At 37.2% G+C, this 25,854-nt stretch overlaps 1 protein-coding gene across 3 annotated transcripts in view; it reads left to right on the top strand.

Moving 5' to 3' along the window:
• RAPGEF2 (Rap guanine nucleotide exchange factor 2) overlaps window positions 1-25,854 on the top strand; it is a 187,696-nt gene that overhangs the window by 69,975 nt on the left and 91,867 nt on the right. For all 3 annotated transcript variants that reach the window (XM_030491920.2, XM_030491922.2, XM_030491921.1), the window contains exon 4: window positions 8,107-8,190. In XM_030491920.2, coding sequence (XP_030347780.1) covers window positions 8,107-8,190 — 84 coding nt within the window. The remainder of the gene's footprint in view (window positions 1-8,106; window positions 8,191-25,854) is intronic.

Raw genomic sequence — 25,854 nt, 5'->3', positions numbered from 1 at the left:
TTGAACCCGTTACTCCGTGTCCTACCACTACAGTCCCTAAGGAAGAGTCCCTCCCCAGCATCCTTATAGGCCCTCTTCAGATACTGGAAGGCTGCTATGAGGTCTCCACGCAGCCTTCTCTTCTCCAGGCTGAACAGCCCCAACTCTCTCAGCCTGTCTTCATACGGGAGATGCTCTGTCTCTACCCCCTTATCATCCTCGTGGCCCTCCTCTGGACTTGCTCCAACAGCTCCATGTCCTTTTTGTGTTGAGGACACCAGAACTGTACGCAGTACTCCAAGCGAGGTCTCATGAGAGCAGAGTAGAGGGGCAGGATCACCTCCTTCGACCTGCTGGTCACGCTTCTTTTGATGCAGCCCAGGACACAGTTGGCTTTCTGGGCTGCAAGCGCACACTGCCGGCTCATGTTAAGCTTCTCATTAACCAACACTCCAAGTCCTTTTCTGCAGGGCTGCTCTGAATCTCTTCACTGCCCAACCTGTAGCTGTGCCTGGGATTGTCCCAATGCAGCTGCAGGACCTTGCATTTGGCTTGGTTAAACTTCATAAGGTTGGCATCGGCCCACCTCACAAGCATGTCAAGGTCCCTCTGGATGGCATCCCTTCCCTCCAGCGTATCAACTGAACCACACAGCTTGGTGTCGTCGGCAAACTTGCTGAGGGCGCACTCAATCCCACTGTCCATGTCGCCGACAAAGATGTTGAACAAGACAGGTGCCAACACCGATCCCTGAGGGACACCGCTTGTTACTGTTTTCCAACTGGACATTGAGCCGTTTGCCACAACTCTTTGCGTGTGGCCATCGAGCCAGTTCTTTATCCACTGAGTGGTCCATCTATCAAATTGATGTCTCTCCAATTTAGAGACAAGGATGTCATGGGGGACAGTGTCAAACGCTTTGCACAAGTCCAGGTAGATGACGTCAACTGCTCTGAATCTTTAAACTTAGACATGTTTGACATCCCAAGATACTTCAGGGCTAATGTCTACTTGTGGCAATGGTTATTCAATTAAAACAATAAACTACCTATAACTTTCAGCATACAGGTGATAACCAAAACAAGCCAAGAGGAACAAACAGATTAATCTGCTGAAATAACATCCTATGGAGCATAAGCTTGCAGAGCAATGTTCTTTCCAATTTCTTCTTGCGTAGTGCTTAAATGCCTGAATGAGGTCCCAGTTCTCAGTCCCAGACATGTCAAATTTTCATTGTTTCTGTTTCTCTATGTTCTGAATTACTCTGTGTTTACTTTATGAAATTTATTCAGTTTTCAATAACATTCAGTATGATTTCATGAAAATGTAATCTGCTAGGTACATCTTGGTTTGTAATGTAAATTCTTTTATCACAACTGTTACAAATGTTAGAGCTTGTAGGAATGGTACTATATCCAGTTTAAGTCTTGAATTAATACTTGTAGTAGTTAGAATTTTAATGATTTATAGAGAGAATAATTTTAACTAGCTCTTTCAGAACCAAGAATCTGTTCTTGCCAATTTCATGACCTTTTTGTGAAGTAGCTTGGAAAATATCTCTGAGTTGGAAAGTATTTCTGGATGCTGATGTTTGACTTGTTAAGGGTCCTTCCAGCACCTGGTGTTGCTAGGCCACTGAGTCCAGAGCTGGAGGGAGAACACCACCTCTGTCGTTTAGGTCTCAGGATAAATATTTCCTTTAAAAGAAATATTAATCAGTAATTATATGGAAGCCATTTCCATGTTTGTTTCCACTGAGACTTGCATACTATTTATAGCTTTTTTCAAGTGCTATCTAAAGGAGCTGGCTGAGAAACCAGTGACCAGAAGGTTGTCAGAGCAGCAGAGACTTCAGTTGAGTATGTGCTTTCAAGTCCAGGTGCTGAATTTTGCACGGAGTTAATGTCTTATTTGACAGAATTAAAACATGTTGGACAGTAGTCATCACAAAAACCTGCAAATTCTTGCCACTGTACATACTTACAACATTCATTATCTCAGTTGAACCCAAGGCACACAAGTAAGCATGTGCTGAATATGATTCATTATTCCAGAGGTTTTAGTAGCGCTACATCTCATTTTGATGGAGAATGAGAATTAAGTGGATTGCTTTCATTAAAATGAGGCTATTTCTAAAGGTATTTTAAGGGAAAATGATACATTAGGGCTTGTTAGAATAGAGAAAGACATCAGAGATGGTGTAGATATTTGAAATTTAGTGGGTCTTTTAGCAGATTGACTTAAATCTTTCTTGTAGCTGAATATTTTGGAATGTTTTTGAGTATCTCATGTGATCAGGAAATTTGCAATCTAAAATTGGAACACCTAGGCTGCTGTAGACAAATGCTGTGAAGAACCAGTATGTGTGGGAGACATATTGAAACAAGTTATTTTTCGTGCATAATTTCTTTGATATGCTGTTAATATTGAGTCAGATTTATAGTTACAGACATGGTGTACAAGGGCTGCAGATTGCTTTAAATCAAAATAAAATAATTATTTTCAGAAAATAAAACTTCAGTTTTAAGTAGTGTATATGTAGCTACTTAGAGATCTGGGAATAGGAAGCTACCCCTTCTAATGGAATAAATAGCTCACAGCATGAAGATTTTGATACAGGTGCTGAAGACTTCAAGAACACCTGCAAACTTATTGGATCTGGAGATTTATAAATGCTTCCTGATGTTTGAACTTTGAATACCTCTGAAGTCTCAAAGAACAGTCATGCTAGAAAATGTGAAGTCTTAAGTCTGAAAATACTGTCTACCATTGTCAGCAGTGACAGCCTAGTGGTGTCATCATAGGCCATTGCATAATTATGTAACTGAATTTTCTAAACAAAACAGTTAGTGACAGCTATGAAGTTACTTTGCTAAGTTCTGCCTTCAGTTTTTTGTGTCGTTTTCAAAGTGGAGAGGTGTGCTGTCTGGCTGCAAGTTATAGTTGCCTAAAAGGACTACGTCAAGGAAGCTGGGGAGGGAAACATGATGGGAAGGCATTGCAATCCAGTCTCTGGATTTCCGTTTCTAGCTCCTGAATTCCCGTAAAGCAATCTCTCTTGCATTCTGGGAAATTAAATATAGATTCCTGAGGAAATCCCCTGCTCTCAAAGGTGCGATAATACAAGAGTCAGGATTTAAAGTAGCTTTCTTAAAATCTTGTACAACTAACTTCAGTGCAATTATGAATAAGGTGTGCGCATTGGTGATTATTTTGGCATTGGCTTTCAGTTTTGCACCACATTAAGGCTGCTGCTAGAACCTGAGTATTCTGGAAACTTTATTAGTAGGTAGCTCTATCATAGTAGCTGTAAGAAAAAAATGTTAAATCTTGATACCTGAGTCCTTTTGTTGTCTTCACAGAATATGAATCCTATCTTCTGCTAAAAATCTCTTTCCTTTGCAGTGCAGCCAAATACTTTAAGCACACGTAGACACACAGGCATTCATCTAATCCTAGCGCACTAACACAAGTTACAGTTGTAGTGCAGCCGGTGTCTTGAATCTGGCCGTAGTCCTGTAGGTTCTGTAAAGGATGGGTGGAAGTTTGTGTCACTACGGTTTCACTGGGGCTTTTACTGGCTTCAATCTGTCTAGGACAGAATGACTACATGTATTGATCGATTTTTTTTTTTTTTTTTTTTTTTTTTTTTTTTTTTTTTTTTTGTGTGTGTGTTCTTCTGACTGACTCTTAATGTGTGACTTCTGGGTTCGTGTAGTTCTGATTCTTTGCACGATAAATTGCCTGTGTCATCTTACCTTCTTGGTAATAAATCTTGCTTTCTGTAACTGGAAAAGTGGATAGCTGTGCTGCATTCGATACGCAATATAACTTTAACAGTCCTGAGTTTCATCCAGATGAATATCCAGAATGTGGATAAACCCAACCAAAACCAAGTTTATTTACTTTCTACATCAGCTTGACTGACAGGTGCTACTGGACCCTCACCTCAACTGTCTCTAGGCCAAAGAAACCCCAATCTACCTCTAAGGATGCCTTTGTGGGAAAGTCATAGTATCTATCCTACTTCAGCTAATTCTGGGTGAAGTGCTTGCATGGAGTTAATACGCTCCTGCAAACCCAGTCAGGGATGTGTCCTGTCCACAAAAGAACCCTTTTAAGCACAATTTGCTGTTATCTCTTTGGCAGAAGAAATATATTTAGGAGGACAAATACTGTTTCTAGATACCTCTGCGGGCTGCCGGTGGGAGGCAGTATTCTAGCAGTGAAAGAAAACTCTATAATTAGGCTTGGATATATTCTCTAGTATTCAATTTTGATGTTTAAAAACAATGTGTAGATTGTGATTGCAAAGAAAACCTTTCAAATGTGAGCATTCTGCATTGGGTAAAATAATATTTGCATTAGCCCTCACGTGGCTTGAAGAAGTGCTTCGTAGTTCAGTATAGGTTTCTTCTGTAGTTCCTTCTGTCGTTCATTACAGGCACAAAACTCCTGAAGAATGCAAATGCATTGTTGATGAACAAATGTCAAGCGTAGTACAGAAAACATGGAAATTTGATTGAAAGCCACCTGATGTTTAAATAGGATTGTGGAAAGCCAAGATCCTTAAAATGAAAGAATTGCACGTGGGTTTTCTTATAACAGCACTGTCTAGCAAAAGCAGGCTGCCAAATGGCTTTGTTGAGCCTTAATTCTAAACAACTGAAAGCGTAGCAAGTGTTGAGAAGTGCAGGAGTTAAATATATTTTCATATGAAAGGAATAGATCAGTCTTTCATTTGTTTGTGGGTTTTTTTTTTTTGAGGGAAGCATGTGTGTTCTTGAGGAAGGAATGTTTGCTATGCGTGGGGGTTTTTTTTCAGATGTTTTGTTCAATACTATATTTAAGTAATAGTAGTTGTAAAAATAAAGAGAATGAAAATCTATCATCATTGTTTATTTTTGAAGACTGTTTTGGAAATATGATGTTTTGGTTGGCAGTGATAGCTTAAAAGAGCACACAGTGTGTTTTGGGGAAGATACCTTGAATACAGACATGTTCTGTAGTAACCTTCCACTATCGTGACACAGCAATATTGAAGTGGGTTTTTTTATTTGGATAATTAAGGAGTTGAGTTCAGTAGATATGCATGATGCAAGTACCTTAGAAATTCTCTAATATGACTGTAAAAACAAAACCAATTATCAAAGTACACATAAGCAAAAGGAAAATAAGGCCAATTCCTAACATCTGATTTATTTTTTTAATCAGTACTTTCAGCTATGAAATGAACAGATGCTTCTTGATTACATACAAAGTGGGTAAAATATGATGTTCATGACAGATAAGTGAGAAGGAGCAACAACTGTTGAAGAGCTAATGTGCAGAGAAAGTGGATAAGCCTGTGAATGGGCAAAAAAAGATAAAACTGAGTGAAAAGTCAGGCTGTGTGTGATCAAATAAGAAAAAACTAAACTATTGCAGTTAAATGTATAATCACTATAGTTCTTTGTTAAATGATTCAAAGGTAGATTCAAAAGTAGCATTAAGAATTTGAATATTAAGCATATTGACTGATGCCTGTGAAAGCCAGTGGCTGCTTTTCCTCTTTGGAGGTAAACGATCTCCAACGGGAAAAGTGAACTCAAGCCTCTTACAAATAGGTGATTTGACAGAGTTCATCAACTCTTAAAGAAAGGAAATAAATTTTGCAAATCTACTAATGTGCAAGCTTTTAAAATATTCGCTATTGGTTTAAATAATTTTTTATATTTGCTTCAATTTTGCTTGAAAATGGCTTTCTGTAAAAGTATAAACCTATCTTCTAGATTATTTTTGCTTTAAAGTTATAAAGCCTGTGACTCCAGATGAGGTTCTTTTCTGTCAGCCTGCACTTCTATGCTTAGTCAAATTGCCAGTTTTTAGGGCGGGGGAAAACCTCTCAAAAGCCAACAGAAACCCCAAACTCACAAAAAACCCCACACCCATAAAACTTCTTACGTGATCATATAATATGGTGTAATCCACATGGGAAAAATACCATTGACATCCTAATAGAGTTACTTTGCAGCAATGCGGGAAACCACTCAGTCTATAGCCATTGCTGAAAATGTCTATTTTAAAAACTTTCAACTCTGCTAATTAATGCATATAAATTTATATTTAGAATGGCAGCTATTAAAACCCAGAAACAGTAAAAAACCCAGCAGACTTGCAGCTCAGCAGCAATGCTGGTGGTATGCCTGTCAAGTTAGTACTCATTTTGGGGGGAAGAGTTTAATAGATCATAGAATTGTAGATGTGTGACTTAGGTGCATGTTTGTGCTTTTGAGAATGATAGTTTCTCTTGAAGTGGTGGTTTTCTTGAGTTTATCTGCATTAACTGGGTTCTCTGTACTAATGCACAGTGTTGATTTTTCTAGACTAATAGGTTTGAGGGCAGTACAGGTCCATGCGAGGGGCAAACATCTGAAGTGCACTTTCAGAAAAGGCAGCTTGGTGTGCTTCAACTATGTAAATCAAAATGGTTTGTTTTTTTATCTATCTATCTGTGACAGTATATATCTGTATAAAGAAGTATTTCCTCATGACTTCCTTTTAAAGATGTTAATTCTTCATTGGTGGCTCTGGCTGACCAGTGTGGCTTCACTGATCAGGTCACAGGCTGGTAGAAGAGAAATATGGGCTGCATCATCTTAGTCAGTTCTTGTGTTCTGGTCATAGGTAGTGTCCTCAATTTCCTATGTTAATTCTCCATGTTTCTGATGCTTGTCCTTTCTCCTGTGGTTATGTTACGTAGCACAAACTGGAAATGGAGCACATTTTTAGACTGGGTGGTTTGCTGCTTTGCTTTCACCTGTTTTAGGCCAGCTCCCTCCCCTTCTTTCTAACTTCAGCTTTTCTTTTAGAAAGCGTAACACACTGAGGAAATGGCACTCTTTGTTTTGAGAACCCCGCTGTGTGGGTACTTCTTAAATTGAAGTTCTTCAAATGAAAAACACGCTGCTAACATGTACATAGCGTACTTAGGTTTAAGATTGGGTTTTAATACTATGCTGTCATTGTCATTAAAAGATGTGGGCTGTTCTTGCTTGAAGTTAAACTAATTGTTGCTAAAGACTTGAGACATGTAATTTAAAAAATGAAGGTGCTAAGATTAATTAAGTAATCTGCATCTCTTAGTGTTGCTAGGGATGTGGTTTTCAGATAAGAATGCTTGTGCAGTTCATAACAGTGTACTTGAATCCGATTAGTAAGTTTCTTTGGAAGAAGTAGGAGTAGTAAAAACTGAAGTAAAGTACAGATTTCTCAGTGTTGACTGTCAAAATGGCACGAAACTTCTCTTGCAGCTATTTCTAGTAACCTTAAACCATTTTATTTTCCTGTCTAAACAGTGTTTGAACTTGTCTAAGAAAAGTCTAAGTCTATGAAAAGGATTTTGTGTTACTCAAGGTGCAAGATCTGAATCTACAGTGGAGTTGACTGGGCCTAGATGACGAAGTCCTCACCTTGTTCCTCTGTAGGGTGAAGAGAGGGGAAAAGAAACTCTATCGTCTCTTTTATTGGGAATTTATTCTTGTGCCAGGAAGAGCCATGAAAGGGGCAGTGCATAGTAGCAGAAGATAAAGTTAATTTACAAATCTAATCTAGGTTTGCCATCTGCAGATGTAGCCAGTGCTCTCTTACCTTTACGAAAAGGCAAACCGATGCTGAAAGGCAAGTTTCTGTCTTGAAGAAAGGGTGAATGAGATGGCTAGAATTGGGAAAGGAAGCCTTATTTATAGTGGGGAAGATGCTGCAGTTCTCTTCAGCAAGAGGAAAGTATTGAATTCAACAGAATATAATACAGTATATTTACTGTAGCTTGACTTCATTTTAATCACTTTCAATTATATTTAATTGGATTTATGCTGTTACCAAATGAATAGATATATGCTTTTAAAAAAGTGAAGGAAATGAATGAGGCATTCTATTAATGTATATATTTGCAGGTGGAAATTAGAATAGTTTGACAGAATTGCTTTGTAAATGATTGAACTGTAGTTTTCTTCCATAATTTTAAGTATTTTTGCCTCTTTCTTCCTAATACTGCAAATTTGCTAGTGCTGTGGGTAACTTAACTGGGTTAAGTGTCTTAAACTGTGTCTTAAACTGTGTTCTCTTTTCTTTTTCTTTTTTTTCCAGCCCTGATGATATTGGTACCTGTTGGTATATACTGCTCTCTGGTTCAGTCTTCATTAAAGAATCTATGTTTCTTCCAAGAAGCAGGTATGTCAGTTATGAATGTACTGTATTCTGTATTTTAAACATAAATCATGAGATGTAGAGACTTTTTAGAATTGAAAGGCAATGTCTTGTGCTTAATGAAACAGAGAAGTACACACATAAACATATACCTTTACTAGCTAGCTGTGGTAATTGTTTTATGCCTATAGCTAGAACTGAAAGTGCATCATTGTGAACAGTGTACAAACATCCAGAGTGCCATGCAAATGCTGTTAATTTAAAAATAAAACCACCAAAAACCTGACAAATGGAGTGAAGTCCCAAGTAGTTTGTTCCTGTGAGTAATCAAACTTTGGATCATAGAATGTAATAGAGCTTGTGATGTTTTCCTGAGGCTTTACTTACTGTGCGTAAGTCTTCAATACATGTTTTAGCGTACGCTTAAAATATGTTACTGCCAGTTTTGCTACTTCTGTTTAAGGTTGTGCTTCAGATGAATGGATTTGCAACAAAGAGTGATATTTTACATGATAGAAAAAAAAGTTTGAGTGTGAGATGCTCAAAATTTATATTGCTACAATAAAAAATTATTTTGAGCTGTGGAAAAAAATACAAATGACTGCAAGGAGTTTAGACTAAGATGGCTGAGCATTTTAGTGGAAGCAGAGCAGAATCACTTTAAAATGTTGGTTATATGCATATTCATTCAGACTACTATAAAAGGCTCCTTTGAAGCAAATGGCATGTAATAAAATTTGTGAAAGGCGGAATGAAAGAATGACCTGTCTCTGTACGGTATGATGGGAATGAAAGCACTAGAAACTTCCTTACAGTTTTAAACAGTGGGAAACCAGAGCTAGTGTTGGTGGGCATATGAACAATTAGGTGTCCAGATATGGCTTTCAGTGGGAAGGCAATGCTGGTCCTGTGACTTCTGTTTGATGGTGGCATGTTCTTGGTGTAAGCGAGTGTCTTGTGTCGCTAAGAGGACAGGCACTGCTGATAAAATGGTATGTTTGATGTGCTGTCAAACAGTATATGCTAAAGGTGCAAAACTGGTTATTGTAAAAAGTAGCACAACAACAGATTATAGGATCCCTGCTGCTGGCAGATGGAAGAAAATTGTCCGTATGTCATCCATGAACAGGCAACGTGTCAGGAAAAAAAGCTGGCAGAAAGTTCTATCTTGAGATGCCAGGCGAGGGAATGTATGATACCTGAATTAATGTAGGGTGATTGTATATAGTCTGTGTGGCAGGAATATTCTGTTCCTTTGAATTGCAGCAGTGCTTGTGCTTCAGACATCTTTTGACACTTGATGAGAAGTGAGATTTAATAAGGTAAATGATGAGCTTGAGATTCTTCCTGGAAGAATGAACAGAAAATTGCAGGTTCTGTGACTCTAAGCAGAGCATTTCAGGGCTGTTCACGTGGAGAAATTTAGAAATAATAGCTGGGGCAGTGTCTGAGATCTTGGTGAACTGCAAGTGTGGAATTTGGCATTACAAAAAGTTTCATAGTTGTGGATGGAGACAAATAGCTGCCAAAGCTGGTATCTTGGGAACCAAATGCAAGAGAGACAATCTGTTAATTAACAAAGATAACATAAGTCCATGAGAACAAAATTAAGAAAGTTTAATTTAAAGATACGAGTATTTCTGGAGATCAAAACCAGAGTCATTCTAGTGAGAGGCTTTGTGCTCAAAAGTTATAGTTATTGAAGGGTAGTTGAGGGCCTTATTTAAGTTTAAGGCAAGACTAATCAGGATTTTTACTTTGTAAATGAGAAAGCTGCAATATCTGGTCCCTGCCCTGGGCTCATCGATGAACAGGAAAATGGGGAAAAGTGAGAGGGCATCCAGGTTAAATTTCTGATTTGGAATAGTGGTGGGTAATAAGTGATAACCAAGGGGGTTGGAACTAGATGATCTTTAAGGTCCCTTCCAACCCAAACCATTGTATGATTCTGTGGCTTTTGTTATTGCGGTGGTTTTTTTTTTTTTTTTATGTTGCTGATACTGATTGGCAGCAATACTAATGTAAAATTTTACAGTGCCCTAGAAAAAAGGGAGTAAGACCTCTTGAGAGGCTGCTGTCTGGAAAGAACTGATAGTCGTATTTTGAAATCTAGAGAGTAGAGTCAAAAGTGGGCAAAAGGCACTTACTGGATAACTGTTTGCTTAAACTGAGTATTTACATTACAGGCAGTAATAATTTCAAGAGCCTTTTTGAGCATTGCATAATTTGGGAGTCTTGATGTCTTATTGCTGTTAAAATGAATTTGCTGCGCTTCAGCAAATGGAGCATATCCTGATGCGTCATTATCTTCAGGTAATAGGAAGACACCTATACATTGCCAAGTAGAGATCATCTAATTCTGATCTTGTTTGGTCAAAACATTGTCATTCGAGTAAGCTTATTGTAAATTCATATTTAGACTATTTTAGTGGTGGTTTATTTTGGGTTTTTTTCCACTTTAATCCATTTTAATTTTGCTCATCTAGAGCACCACTAGGAAATAATTTTGCAACATGTAAAGCTTGTGAGTAAGAGCAGGATGGAGCTGCAAAGTCTGTAGGAGCAGAAAGCAAGAAGTATGTTGCTTTCTCCAAGTATGAGTGACTCAGAAAATTGTTTCCCTCCCTTTTCTTTTCCCATAGCTTTTAAGTAATCCATCCCTCCTATCCCCAAACATCTTACCATCCAAAACTTCTAAATTTTTTTTCCTACCTTAAAATTATTCTTGCTTTTTTGGCAGCCTACCCCATGTACCTGCAGTAAATCCCTTTGCGCAGACTCTCTGAGCTGCATCCAGCCCTCTCAGCGGGACTTCAGGAGCTGGTGGTGCTGCTCAGACTGCAGGCTTCCCCTTGCCTGTCCTTCTGGCTTTGTCAAGCTCATCTTCATTGAATGATGGCTGGGCAGTAGCTGGCCAAATTTAAAATAAAATATATATTCCTCCCCCCCTCACCCCCCGAATTTCAAGAGCATTTGCTGTTCTTTGTTGGATTTCACTCTTAAAATCTATGTCTGTACAACGCAGGGTAAAAGTAGTACCTAGTTAGGGTAATTCAGATAGCCTTAGTGAATAAATCTGCCTGCAATCTTGGAGGTGTTTTCAGAGTCCTGTGCTGATTTCCATCCTACTCTAAACTTTATGGCTGTTGGCACGTGAGCCTATAAGGAGAAGTGTGGAGTTGCTATCACTAGATTTATAGCTGAAATATAGAAGTACCTTAGTGAATTTGACTGTGAATGTTCAGCATATTACTTGTATTTGGGGCCTCTATTAGCTAATTTAGTTGCATTAGTTTCAGATATAACACCCTCAGACTGGTTGGCGAATAACACTGGAAATGCTCCTTTGTTATGTATTTTATGTCAGGTAAACTTTTCTTTTTTCCCAAATCCATTGTCTCCACATCTTTGATTCCTAGTGTTAGATACCATTTAAAATTCTTTGGGGAGAGAGAGTGATGACTGGGTTTGGCAGACAGATAATATGTAGTTAGTGAAGGAGAATGTCTTAAAATAACAAAGAAACCCCAAACACCCAAGCTGTCTGAAAGCGTGAGAAATGACCACTCCCCTGCCTTCCCACTCAAACAGAAATAAATAATAGTATTGCTGTCCAAAAATAAGCAGCTTTGTAATGTACTATGTAGAGTTAAATAGCTGCTAGTTGTAATAGTTTGAAATGAGTGGCATAGCTGTCAATTTTGCCAAAGTTACATAATCTACTGAGTGACTTGTAGAACTGCTTTTAACTAGTTACTTGATGAGTCTTTAAATTAAAATTAAAAAAAAATAAATAAAAATGTTCAAGATGGAATATTGGAATAAGTGAAGTCCTAAATTGAGTATCTTGCTTTGGAAACTTTAACATCTAAACTATGTCTGTTCTGTGAAAATAGCATGAGTATTATTTCCCTATTGAAATATAGTTTAGTTTAGCTAGAATTTGTTTAAATGCCAAGCCATCAGCTAGCAAATAGTGTTCCAAAGGTAAGGATGAATTTTACTCAGTTAACTTACTGTTTTTGGAAAACTTGGAATTCAGAGTTTTAAAGAATTTTGACCTGAACAATTAAAGCTACCATATTTTTTGAGACATAAAGTAAAGCTTAATTTTGTTCTCCTATTTAATTTGTGTGGATTGCAAGAGTGAAATTTATTCTGACAGTTTAATGTGAGGAAGACTTTTTTTCTACCCCCATATCTTACTATTAACAATTTCCATACTTATTCCTTTTCTTTAACATATCAGGCACATATTACGGTGAAACTAAACATTCCTTAGTTCCCCTCTCCCACCACAACCACCAAGCTAGCACAAACTGACTCTTGCTCCCATCGCTGTTTCCCTTGAGTATCTGTACCCTGAAGCAGTTCACATGGTAAAATAAGGTTTATTTATGAAGTCCAGAGAATAAATTAGTAGAAAATACAATTCCCGGAAGGTTGTCCTGGCTCTTCTGTGTTTTCATGTTGTCACTGACAGCAGCAATGTGACAGTTCCTCAAAATACCTTTTGGAATTGCCTCCAGCATCCCTAGGTCTGCTTCATGCTCTCATCACATTCGCTCAGCTGCTCAGACTTCCCGTGTGGTTTTAGTTCCAGGACTTTGCTTGTAGTGTAAATTTTACCATGGTCTTTCATCTTATTCGACGTGGAGCTGCACTACAAAAACAACTCCTAGATCTCCAACAGCTAACTTCCTGCTTGTCCGTGGCCTCCATGACTGGAGGACACAACTAACTCTTAGCAGCAACAACAGACAGAATTGCTGGGCAGTTTTTGTCAGACCAGTAGGATCTGGTGCTTGGTTTCTTCTGCTTTTCTCCTAGAATTCTTCCCAGACTGTCTGGGTGGTGTGTGCTGTGCTGCTCAGGCGTGCTGCAATGCCAAGTTGCCATGTGTAAACCTGGCTTTGCTCATGTTTTTAACTACTCACTCATCTATACTCTTTCCTTGCTGTAGGCTCTTCTTTTCCTTCCTTACTACCACACCCAACCAGTTCTCCCCTCACCACTTCATGTGGTGATGGAGAGCTGTTCTCCCTTTAGCAAGTTCACAAATTTTACATACGGGAGCAATTATTTAAGCTTTTTCCTCTAATTAAGAGATTGAGTTTTGAACTTAAGAGAACATCTGTTTTTTCTCTCTTCAAAATTAAAAGGGATGTATCTATTTAAATATTGATGATTTAGCCCTCTGGTCTTTCCTATACTAAAACAACTTGAAAAATGGAATGGAATATCAAATTCTCTTTGAGAGCCATTGAAGAAATTATGGACTTGTTTTGAATGCGTGTAAAGCAATAACAAAATTCAATTTGTGCAGAAATTATTTGTACTTGTCCAAGTGTGTCAGATTAACTTAACAAAATAACCTCTCTCAGAAGAAAGTTTAAGGATTTTGGCCTGGGCATGTTGTTTTTTTTTGAGGTGGTGTTTGGTTTGTTTTTATTTTTTTGTTGTTCTGATTTGGGTTTTTTTTTATTTTATATTCTGACAGGTAATGCATGTGAATATAATGGTCAAGGAGCAGAGCTCTTGGCTATGTACATGCATTTATACAGTTTTGTATGCTGAAACATCCATCCTAATTCTTCTGATGCCTGGGACATGCTGTTTGTTGTTGTTTACATATATGTAACTGGTGATATATTTATATATATGTTATTATATATTAAGTTTCTATTTCTTTTTCTTTTTTTTTTTTTTTTTTTCCTGAGCAGGAAACTGAAAGTTTTAGAACAATGATTTGAGGGAGACCCAGGATTGTACTTTTGCGAGCTGCTAGCTTAGTTATTTAAGCTGCAGGGGGAGTTGATCAGGAGCTGCGCTGAGCTTATTGAACTTTTCCCTGTTTCTGAATTTTGCTTATGGCTAAGGATTAATAGCATCATGATGGAAACATGAAGACCATACATGGGATCTTTGTAAAGAAAAATAACTCCCCAGGCTATGGTTTCAAGTGTGTTTAAGAAATGGCTTGAAACTGTATGCTTTGGATTTATTTTGCCCTCAGATCTCTTGCTCTGTAACATAAAACTTAATTTTTTTTTTATTTTTTTTTTTGCTGCTGCTGGATTTTCCCATGACCTGTATGTTGCTTTGTTATTTCTGTATCCAGCTAGTGCTGTTCTGAAGCCATGCTCACCACTACTGTCATGGTATCATGCTATTGTTGTGGGCTGACCCCTGGTGCTGTCTTATTTTGTGTCTGGTTTGAATGTCTCAGTTCAGCATTTCGATTGGTCAATTGAAGCTGAAGCATGACGGAGTGTGCTCTTACAGTCTAATCTAGGAAAGACTGAGATCATAAGCTGAAGAGGGGAGTTGGGAGAAGTAGTGGAGATGTCAGTCCATTTATGACTGACCATGAACCTCTAATGGATTTTAAATAGACATTGAGAAAGTAACACTAATCGCTTTGTACCATCTGAATCTACCTGAATGACTGTGTATGTCCTCTTGGATGGAGATGTTTACTTTTACCTGCAAGCACAAAATTAGACTATCACAGTGCATGAAACTGTGATTACTTTTTGAGACTCAAGCTCCTGGAGAAAATAAAAGCTTGTTCACAAGATAGAAGATGGAACATTTTATTGGGAGTGCCTGATCTGGCCATCTACTTTGAACCTGTTAATCTCCTGTTGGTATTGTGGCCAGTGTTACTAGTGAAGCCCGGAGCGAGGTGCTGGAGGAACTGGAGGTGCCACGGGTCTGTCCCTGAACTCAGCTTGCTGAGGGCTGGCTAGCAGGGAGGGCATGCAGGGAGGGTTTCGAGATCTCTAAATCTGGCTTCCTCACTTAAGACACACTCACAGACAGCTCTGGCTGTAGCTGAATTAGCTGAGCATAAATTAACGGGTCCTTGTCTTGTCATGTCACCTGCTGTTACAGCAAAGTTCATGATGCAGAGCACATGCTACTTGTACCGGTAATGTCATCTGAAACTGTTCTGTTTGCTAAGAAGTTGGCGTACAGGTTTTTTGAAATATGAATACTTACTTTTACAGCTAAATGAGTTTGGTATTGCATACATTTTGCTTTATTCCACCCATCTCGTGTTCTGCTGAATAATTTAAGAGTTCATTGAGGTTTGAATTTGCTCATCTTCCACATGTGCTGCCAGTATCTGGAGTATTGGGAAATAGCAGAGGACACAGTTCCTGAATGATGAGATTGTGTGGTGTCTGGCGTTGTTCCTGTCAAAACAATTATTTCAACACTACTGGAATTTTGTTCTTACCCAGCTGATAAAATGTTAAGGGGCTTAATCTATTACGCTGGCATCTTTTGAAAATAAAAATAGAAATATAGTGTAGTGGGTCTAGTGCTACCAGGCTTTCTTCCAAGTTTGTAAGAGGAGATGAGAAGGTAACAACAAAGCAGAAAGTGTCAAATGACCTGAATAACTTCTAAGTGAGCTTGAATATTTCTGATCCCTCTTAAGGTGGGAGAGGCTTTCAGGGATGGAAATACTCATAGTAGGAGAAAAGTCAGCTTCAGAAGCCCTCACAAGTGCAAGCATTGTACTAGTTTCTAGGTGTTTATCCCAGAGTTACAGATTTCGCTTTCCATATGGAAGACCTGATGATGGACTTGCTGATGCTCAGGTGTGTTGGTAGAATGTTCAGAAAAAATTCATACATCAGCTGTTCTTATATTGTGCTTTATTTAGGTCAATGGTGTTTATCTTCCCCATTGAAACTGAAGTTGTCTAAAAAGACTAAAAAGTTAAATGCATGTATTTTAATGACAAAATTATGCTTAGGAATTTGTGATATGGAACAGAAACAAAGTATATAACTATATAAATCCAAATCACTGCTTTTATGACAAGTCTTGCCTGTGAACCAATTTAAGTTATTTTTTGCACTTGCTATACAAAGTAAGTATAATCGAAATTTTTCACTATGATGTAAGTATGGGATACAGCCAATGCTAAAGAAAAACAATATCTGTGTAAACATGGATAGTAGAATTTTTGTGTGTAAGCATGAATATATCTTAATAGCTCAAAGTAACTGAAAAAGACCTTAAGGAAAAATTAAAATTAAGCAGAGTGGTTTAACAGGCTAGATTCATGGGGCTTAACCTTTTAGGAGAAAGCAAGCAAAGGAAGGAGAGAATCCATGAAGGTAGCTGATAGAGGAATCTATGATACCAACTCTCACTTCCCAGGTTTTTAAATGTTAGAGAGGTAGGGTTAAAATTACAGCTAATTAGTGTTGAAAAATGTGCTGAAATTGAGATGGGGGTTGCCTTTTTTTGGAGGGGTGGGGTGTGTTGGTTTCTTTTTTCCTAGGAATGTTTTAGAATGCTCTCTAGGATAGACAGGATGGGAAAAACATTCATTTCACTGAAAACTTGTTTTTCCTTAAAATACTCTTCTTGTCGAAAATTTTTGTGATGCTTAGTTGATACCTGGTTTCCAAAATGTCCTGAAACAAAAGCTGTCCTTGAAAAAGTATGGGTTTTATTGCTGACTCCTCTCTTTAGCTTATTTTGTGTCTCATTGGTTAGAGACACCTTTCTTATCCCAGCATTAGGGTTTCAAATGGAGCATGTCACAATTTAAAGTAATTGATAGCAGCATGTAATCAATCTTGTAAGCATTGTTGATCTTTGCTTTTTGCTGTTATTGTTCCTCTGTACATTATAATTGTGATATTCATTTAATTTCAACAGTTCTCACTTATACTGGTATCTTCCTTCTAAAATTTCAGGCTTGATTTTAGTATTAAAAACCTATTATCTGAAATGATAATAAATTACTTGCAAACTATCGGGATGTGGAAAAAAATGAGAGCTGTTTCTCATTTTCAGAGAAACATTCTCATGTTTCTCATTTCTCAGAGAAGTTGAGGGGAAAATTCTCTGTGTAATGAAGTTTGTGGCTATTTCCAAGTTAAATTTGAGACTTGTTATACCTGGGTATTCACTACTACTTGCATTTTTAATTATCTATCAGAAGCAAACTCTTGCTTTTTCGCAGTTGATACTGCAGTTGGTGAGATAATCTGTTCTGCAATTTGTTCTTTCTGACTTAAGGTTCCTTCTCATTATTAGTATTGAAGGTTTTGAGTTTTTGTACAAACCTGCAAAATATCAAAAATTTCCTCAGTTACCTGAGAAACCTGCATTATGAGATTCCTGCTGGGGGCAAAAGGAAGACCATGTTTGTTTTATATACTGTCACGGGCTCTGGGCAAGTTTTATAAGTGTAGTGAACTGTGAAATTCTGGTCATTGCTTACCCCAAAATAACAACAAAATGAACTACGTGCAAAAGTCAAAAGTATCGTTTTGATTATTAGCATGATTCTGCTACAATAATTTTTCAACAGAGTGTTTATATCAAAAAGTTTTTCCATACTGTAGAAGACTTGAAAATCTTTTTTTTTCAGGTGGCACTACAATTTTCGAATGTTTCTGAAAAATAAATCCAGGGACACTAAACATAGCATGTTAAATGAGGGATAACTTATTTTAACATTATAATCTAAATAGCTAAAAATTGTGAAGCTAAAAAAGTTTTTTTTATTCCTTTACAGTTATAGGGCAATTATTACAGAGATATCTTGAATACGTGTACTAATAAGATTTATGGAAACTAGTTATTGAGGGCACGTTTAACCCTCCATGTGAATGAACTGGTTGTATTGAATGAGTTAGGAGTGTAAGTGGGTGGAAAATGTCAATATGTATGGTCTTATTTTACTACTAGAACCATAGATGATATGTCAGGTCATTAATTTTTAATAATTTTTTTTTTTAAGGGTCAATTTCTAATTATGAAAATCTACAGGAGGATTTTAAAAAGCTTACTATATATATTTTTCAGGGAAAATTAAAAAGTCTTCATTTAAGATTAACATCTAAAGGCTTTATATGAGGTTGGAAACATACTCCTCTGTTTTAATGAATTTCATGAATGTTAATAAGCCACACTGTGGTCAGGCAAGGTCTTGCCTCTTAAGTAGTGTTTTCCTACTACTACTTATTCTTTGAGACCATTATGTAGATCTTGTGATGTCAGAGTAATCTCCATGGCAATACAAACATCATTAAGATGAAGCATAAGCAAAGCTGTCTTTATTCAAACCATTTACGAAAACACTTTTTTTTAAGAAGGAATGATATTTAAAAAAAAAAAAGGTTTGGAAAAAAGCTTTCACCTTTGAATGTTTTCCAAGATAAAATGAGAACTTCTAATTTAAAAATAAGGAGGTGTTTTCTTTTTTTTTTTCTCCTAAGTAAAGATCTTTCCTGTCAGTTGTTCCGATGTGGTACCTGGCTTCTAGCTTTCTGTACTAGAGAGGCTGCAAAGTTGAACTGCTGCAACAAGCTGAATTTTGTTAATGCCACTACTACATCCAGTTTTGTTTGTTTATACATGTGTGTATCATTTATAAACACAGATCTTGATTTTCATAAACACATTTCTCTTGTTTATGAAAGGCTCATAAAGGACCTTAAGTCCTACCATACTCAGTCTTGCAACTCACTAAGCTGTTAAAATTAATGACACTTTTCAAAACAGTAGTCTCTAATAAAAGAGAAAATGAAGATCACAAGGTATATGCTGCAGGGGCTCACTGAAGGGACCTTCTCTGGAAGCAAACCTCCAGAATCTATCCAATTTCGAATTAATTCACTGTGGGTTTTCAGGAACTTCTTTTGAAGTGCTTTCAGTAGTCATCTGTAGATTACCAGATTAATGCAACCTCTGATCTGGGTTGCATTTACATAAGAAATAAAGAAATCCCTACGAGTATTGCGTAGATAAAGTACTCTAGTCTGTCATCTGTAAGGATACAAACTAAACATGTTCAAAATACTGAAGAAGTTTACTAAAGCTTTCAGCTGCAGTGAAAATTAACTTTGACACATTTTTAGCAGGAATTATTTAAAATGTGCTTATCATGTAATTTTTGTGTCCCTCACATGGTCTGGTTAGCTGCCAAGTATTCTGCCTAGCCTGCTGGGTTCTTCCTACTGGAGCACCGGAGTTATTGCCCTCGACACTGTGATTCCTGTTCCCCCACTGGCAAAGGGTAGTTTGGGTCCCAGGTCAAGCAAGGAGCTGCAGTGATCACTGAAGTTTTTTTTCTCTTGTGAAACACCCCTCCCAGAGTATTATTAAGTGGCATGTACTTAGCTGTGATGTTGCAAGTGAGTCCCTTCCCTGACACATGAGCTGTTGTATCTGAGACTGCAAACATCTAAACTATCATATGACCCTGGATAAGTCTAATCATCCTTATCCATGGTATGTAGTGAGCTCATGTCTCCAGGATTTGCAAACAGTGACAGGTCTGCAAATGCCTCTTCAACTCAGATTCCGGTTGCCAGCATTTCAGTTTTCCTTTCAGCTGAAGAGTGTTTCTGTAAAGTAGCTATTTGCTCTTGCTGGAAAAAAAAAAAGGGGGGCAAAAAGGCGGTATATATAATAACATTGTGAGAATTAAATAAGTTAAAAGGAAGAAAAGGTGACTCTACTGATTATTTTGATTTACAGATGACCTCCAAATTTTAATTAAAAGTAATATTTAACACATATCAAAAGCATCTTGGGCTTCACTTGCATATTTGCTTACTTTTCCTAAAAGACATGCACTAATTCAGTGAGAATCGGAGAAGCCAGCCTATATTATACAGAAGATCAAATTATCTGATAATGATCCTCTGTCTTTTAGCTGACAAACCCTTGCTTTCACAGTTTCCAGTGTGCAGCTCTAAGTGTGGGGAGGCCTGTTGCTACCTTCCCTCCTTGCATCATCCCCAGTGGAGGGCTGTTAGCGTCAGAGCTGCTCTGCATGCATGAAGGGTTCTGTCTTTTTTTTCTGAGGGGTCAGAAAATGGCCATGCCAAACTTAGTTTTCATCAGAATGCTTGAGCCTCCCCCTAGGGATAGCTTGTGCATGTATACACACTTCTAAATGGTAACTTTCTTTCAAAAATCCCTGGCAAGGGCAAGTTGGGTGGAGGAACAGTCAGGCTTTCAGAGCCCATTCCTGTGAAACCCAGCTAAACCTAGCTTGGTTAGAATAAGACATTAAGAGGGACTGACATTTTTCATTCTACTGTGGAGGTACCAAAATGAAATGTAGTGGGTTTTAATAAAAAAGATACAGGAGGAAGAACTTGACTGATTCCCTTACTATCTCCTGAAGTGGCAGATAGAAGATAGTCCCCATTTTTTTTTTCCCATCTCGACATCTACTAAATATTGCTCTATAATATTTCATTTGGGAATTCACTGTGACTGGTTTGCTTTAGAACTGAATCTAACGTGTTTTGGCATTGTTGCAAGTGTTGAATACTACATTAAGATTTGACTTTGGGATTTGTGAGAGACCAGACATTCTGCTCATATTTGTTTCTGTATCATCAGAGAGTAATTGATGCAGTGATGGAGAGCAGCTGCTGGTCATGGCTGAGGTCATGGCACTGTTATGAGGAAGCAGCACCATGCAGCATGTGCAGCAAAATATCTGTCTAGAGGAATGGCGACTCCCGTGTGCTCTGAGTTTGGGAAGTGGAGGGTAGAGAGAAGATGGAAAACATAGTAGAAAACACTTGAATATAAATAGTGATGGCAGTAATAGTATTTGCAAGGTGAGGGCTGCCTAAAAGCAAATGAAGACTCTTTGATTTACATAACTCCACATTCTAAGTGTGTTTAATGCAGTACCTCTGCATTTCATATTGGTAGTTTTCTGTGATTCTCCTAAATGTAGATGTCAACTGAAGCAATGTAATTTTTACAAGAAGAATTTGGAATATTTGGTTTATGCAACTTAGAATCTGTTTTTATCATGAATATGTTAAAGCTTGAAAAACTAAACTCTACGCGTAGCCTTGTGCTTACAGATTTATTCAGGTACAGTCTTGAAGAGAAAAGGACTGGTTTTACAGGGAAGGTGGGAGAAGGAAAATGTTTACTTCAATCTCCAGGTATATTTGGATGTCTTGCATTGGCAAATATTCCACAGTGGTGATTTTAAGCCCATTGTATGTCCTATTTGAAAACTTCAGAACAAAGAATGTTTTTGAGTATCTGATTTCTAGTGTTTTGACATAAATCATTGAAATACTCATCCATTGTATTTCTACTTCTAATATATTGTAGATTTTTTTAAAACAAACTTTATATGGAATGTATTTCCTCGTAGAAATGTACCATAGAAAACTTGATAAACCTTAAGAACTTGAGAAACCAGAAACTGTGTTACTTTTACTTTTCCTTGCATTATTAGAGTATGTGTAAATGCAATATGCTTTTTGACTTAGAGGAAATGCCAGTTAAATAGACTTTATTCTAAACTAGTAGCTTTGTTTCAAATATTGCATTTAAAAATATATAAAACTGTAACAGTAGCTTGCACTTTAAAATGTGCTGACAAATGTATATCTTAACAGATGACCATAATTTGTAGAAGTTTTTTGTGAGATTTGAATGTAGTTTAATTATAGACTTGATTATAGACTTTATTATGTAGACTTGTAATTCATCTGTGAATTAATTATTGCTTTAAGTTAAAAAAGGTAGTGAATAGCAAAAGAAATAAAGGCTAAAATTACTTTATAGAGGAAAAAAATCTAAACTTTTGTGTGTCCTTTTTGAAAAATAGTTGTCACTAGTGAAATTTGATTTTCTGTGAGAGATCTTTGAGGAAAGAAGAAAAGGGCTTCTTACCGAGAAACCTTTTCTCAGTGTTCATTGCCAGTGGAGTTGCCTTCAGATTCTGAATCACTTTTGATGAATGCATTCACATTCCAGTCCTGAGAAATAACTTTCCATCTGGGAGCTGGGCTGATATGAAAACAGGAATGTGGAGGCCCAGGGCAAGGGGACAGGGCTGAATGCTGATAGGGAAATATTCCTTCCACAGTAGCTGCTGCCTTTCCTGCGAGCTTTGAAAAGAGCAAGCATCTGTGTGTGCGTGTATGAGTATGTCTGGGGACCTGGGGATATGGATGGGTCACGTCTGGAGAAAACGGAGTTTTCCTCCAGTGTCATGATGATAATAGAAAGGATAGAACAAGTCACCCTCAATAGCTGGAAGTTTTTGGCTGTCTCTCTGCGTAAGTGCTCATAAAAATTAATGTGAGGCTTGTAGTTTTAGGTGTTTCATTTAATTGAGGTACTTTGTTGTTTTGTTTTATTAGTAAATCTATTAAATTTGAAGGGTCCAAAATTATTCTCATTTTGCTGTCTGTGAGCCACTGACATACTTACACCAATTGTAGTTTTAAAATTGCAAAGGGTTTTCTTACAGAAACTGAAAGTGTAAACTTGGGAAACATGGAAACCCTTAGCTTTCACTTAAAACTTGTATTTTATTAACTACTCAGTGTAAACTGAATTTTAGAATGTATTAGAATGAAAATGAAGTTGTTGACTTTTATGGATTAAAATACCTGCTTTGAAAACGCATAGTGAGCAAAAGGTTTTCCTAGTACCAATGAATTTATTTGGAAATAATGCTTTTGAATAGTCAAGTGGGAAATCAGACTTTTGTCAATTGCTTCAGGAAGTGGTATAGTTATGGGGAGAACATCTACCCTTCCAAATGTGGATTTTTTTTTATCATTGGCTTTCAAAATTGCCACTGTAAAGTGGATTCCTGCAAATCAAATTGTTTTGTGTATCTTTAAGGTTGTGGTTTTTTTTAAGTAGTTTTATATGCACATCATAGGTTTGGTAGCTTTATGGGAAATAAATGCTACTGTGATAGAAAAGGACTCCAGAAATGAAATGCCTTTAGGACATGTGCTGAGGAGAGCATCTGTGAAGTTTAATACTCAAGGAACCTCAAGTCACAGCCTATGTGGTAGCAGGAAAAAAAAAGTGTTGGAAAAGCTGCTGCAAAACAAGGTTCTTTGGGGATTTTAGATGAGGCAGCAATATCCTAAACTGGCAGCCTTCTGGCTATCTAAATTACTGCTATAACCTCTACATCCCATATTGACAGCCACCATTGCAAAGATAACTTTAAACTGCCTTAGCTTCCTTTGGTGGAATTTTCTCATGCACATCATCATTTTAGAGAAAATAGTTGCAAAGCTGGGATTCTTAGGTGTGTCACTGACTTAATAGTTGCAAATGAGCTATTTTTAGGAATCATAATTAATAAGGCTTAGGTAGGAAGAGAAGATTTTATCTTAATTTACTAAGACAATTTTAATTGAAATTATTAAGGAATGATATGATGCCACCAAATGTGAAGTGTATATTATGTAAAATTCTCTACTGTATTTTAAAATCAAAAATGTGGTTTAACCTTAAGCTCCATAGTGAAGTCATATATCCACAGGCTTATTTCACACTATAGTAAGAGATGGAAGTTTGTCAAATCCCTCATTCATTAAAACCTGCTAATACATTTTACTTAGCTAGTCGGTGCTCATGTAGGCTGTATTTTGTGATAAATCTGGTAGTCAAACTAATTTTCTATGGGAAGTTTGTCAGCAAAATTTGGAAGCAACAGTGTCTAGCAAAAGTTACTGAAATAGAGCTGGTATTATGAAGATAGGTCAGCCCTTCCACTGAACCTTTATTTATTGCTACTGTTTGTGTGTGGTACTTAGCATCCGTCAAGCCAGCTTGCATGCCAGCTTGTGGTCGTTTGTATGAAGTTGCTCTCCTGGTATTTTATAAAAGGCTTTACAGCATGGACTTTTGATCAGCTCAGTAAACAAACGGTATTATGTGTTAGGTATTTGCTTCTTTTTACTGCTAACTAATGTTTTAAATAACTTGCTTTCATTTAAATCAAGTGTATTTGCTGGCTTCCTCCACCTAGTGTCTGGTTACTGCAGCTAGGGATTTTGGGTAGAGAAGAGTGTCATTGAAGTAACTTTTTTGTTGTTGGTTTTTGTTCTTTGGCAAAGTTCTGACAAATTAATTTTGATAAAGCTTACTGACTTTGATATCAGTCTTCTGAACTGAAACAATAGGATTGACAGTGCCCTAAGATCCCAGTAGTTTCTCAAAGTTGCATGTCAACAAGTGTTTTTATGACTGTCTAGGTATCAAAGCATGGTTCTCCAACAGATAGTATGCAATACTGTGGTGGTTGTTCTACCATAGTCAGAGTTGGACACTTCTGAAGTGTTCAGACATAGTGGACAGTCACAAGAGAGTTTCCTACTTTTCCCTGGTTGTATGAATTCCTTAGTGATGATAAATTTTTAGCAGTAGATTGGAAGTCAGGAGGCTTAGCTAATGTGGCATGTTTGAGAAAAGAACTGCAACATTTGAAAGGTCATTTAACTTTCTTCTGTCTTGATTTACTGGTCTTCTTGCCTACGATACTTCACAAAGATAAGAGAGTTTCTTTGCAGCCTGAAGTGCCTTGCGATCTTTGGTCAAAGATAATATATACGTGTGATGTGCTGTCTGCTCTGATAAATTCCATGCTGTCATAGGAATCCGAGCAGTGCAACAATGACATGGTTATTTGCTGTGAGAATCAGTGTGTTAGTAGGATCAGAAATAAAGAATTGTGTTTATAGTAATTTGGTACATGCCTTTTGTCTTAGTATGTTGACTACCTTTTCCATTGCTCTGAATCCAAACAAGTTATTCAAGAATAGAAAGGCACATCCAAAACAGAGTTTTTAATTTTTATCATGTTTGCTAAAGCTTGAAACTTTTGGATGTCAGCAGCGATTAGCAATGGGCAGAAGTTCAAAGCTGATACTTGCAGACAGTAATAGAGGAAGAAAACATGGTGGAGTGTAAAAGAGTATATGCAATTTCTGTTGAAATTAGTGCTTCCTGTGAGGCTAGAAAATGGGCTGGCAAAAAAATACAGCAATAGTATGTTCTAGACCAAAACCAGTGGTTACGAAGAGGGGGAAAGGGAACATTTCTGTGTTTGTTTTCAATTAGAATTTCAAATACGTTGATTTTCTAATCAACATCTTTTGCACTGATTTTTAATCAATGAATTGATTTATTTTCTCTTTTCTCTCCCATCTTTCCTTTTTTTAAGGAAAAATTGTGTATGGATCAGGTTGATAACCAAGAAAGAGTCACTTTTGTAACAGTCTAGGGAATCAAGATAATGGTTTCATTTTCTAGTATCTTTAAGAGTAGTCGAAATTATATAAAATTCAAAACGGCATTGTGGAGTAAAGCCCTCTGTGTTTGGTTTCTGGACTATAGGAGGAATCATGTGTTTGCCTCTAGGAAAATAATAATTTTGCCAAGAGACTTCTTCATTGAATGTTTCTTTTCAAGAGGCCTAGTATTCTGGAGATTTTTTTCTATTGTGGAACTCCCATGTACCATTAAATGCGATTATTATTTTGATGAATAAGCACAGCTGGCGTTTCTTTTCAATATCTGACTGCCTTCTTTTTGAGCTGTAAATGTGCTGTTGTCAAGAGATTAGCCTTTGGGGTAGCAAGTTAAATTGTTCATTTCTACTAATCGCTAGGAAGGACAGGAGAATAAACTGGTTAGATAGACTGTTCCGAATGGTGTATGAACTTCTCCAGTTTGTTTGTTATGAAATAAAGCTTAAAGTTACTTTTCACAAGCATCATGGCTTAAGCATGTCACTGTGACTGTGCATTACAGAATTGATTAAAATTCAGATTTTACAATTTTAAGGAGTCTGCTCTGTTTTTCATAAACTGATTTAATAGCTGTTGTCCTATGAGTTTCAGATAG

The sequence above is a fragment of the Strigops habroptila genome, chromosome 7 (assembly GCF_004027225.2).
Source record: "Strigops habroptila isolate Jane chromosome 7, bStrHab1.2.pri, whole genome shotgun sequence".
Classification (NCBI taxonomy): domain Eukaryota; kingdom Metazoa; phylum Chordata; class Aves; order Psittaciformes; family Psittacidae; genus Strigops; species Strigops habroptila.
This window is presented reverse-complemented; position numbering and strand designations above follow the sequence as displayed.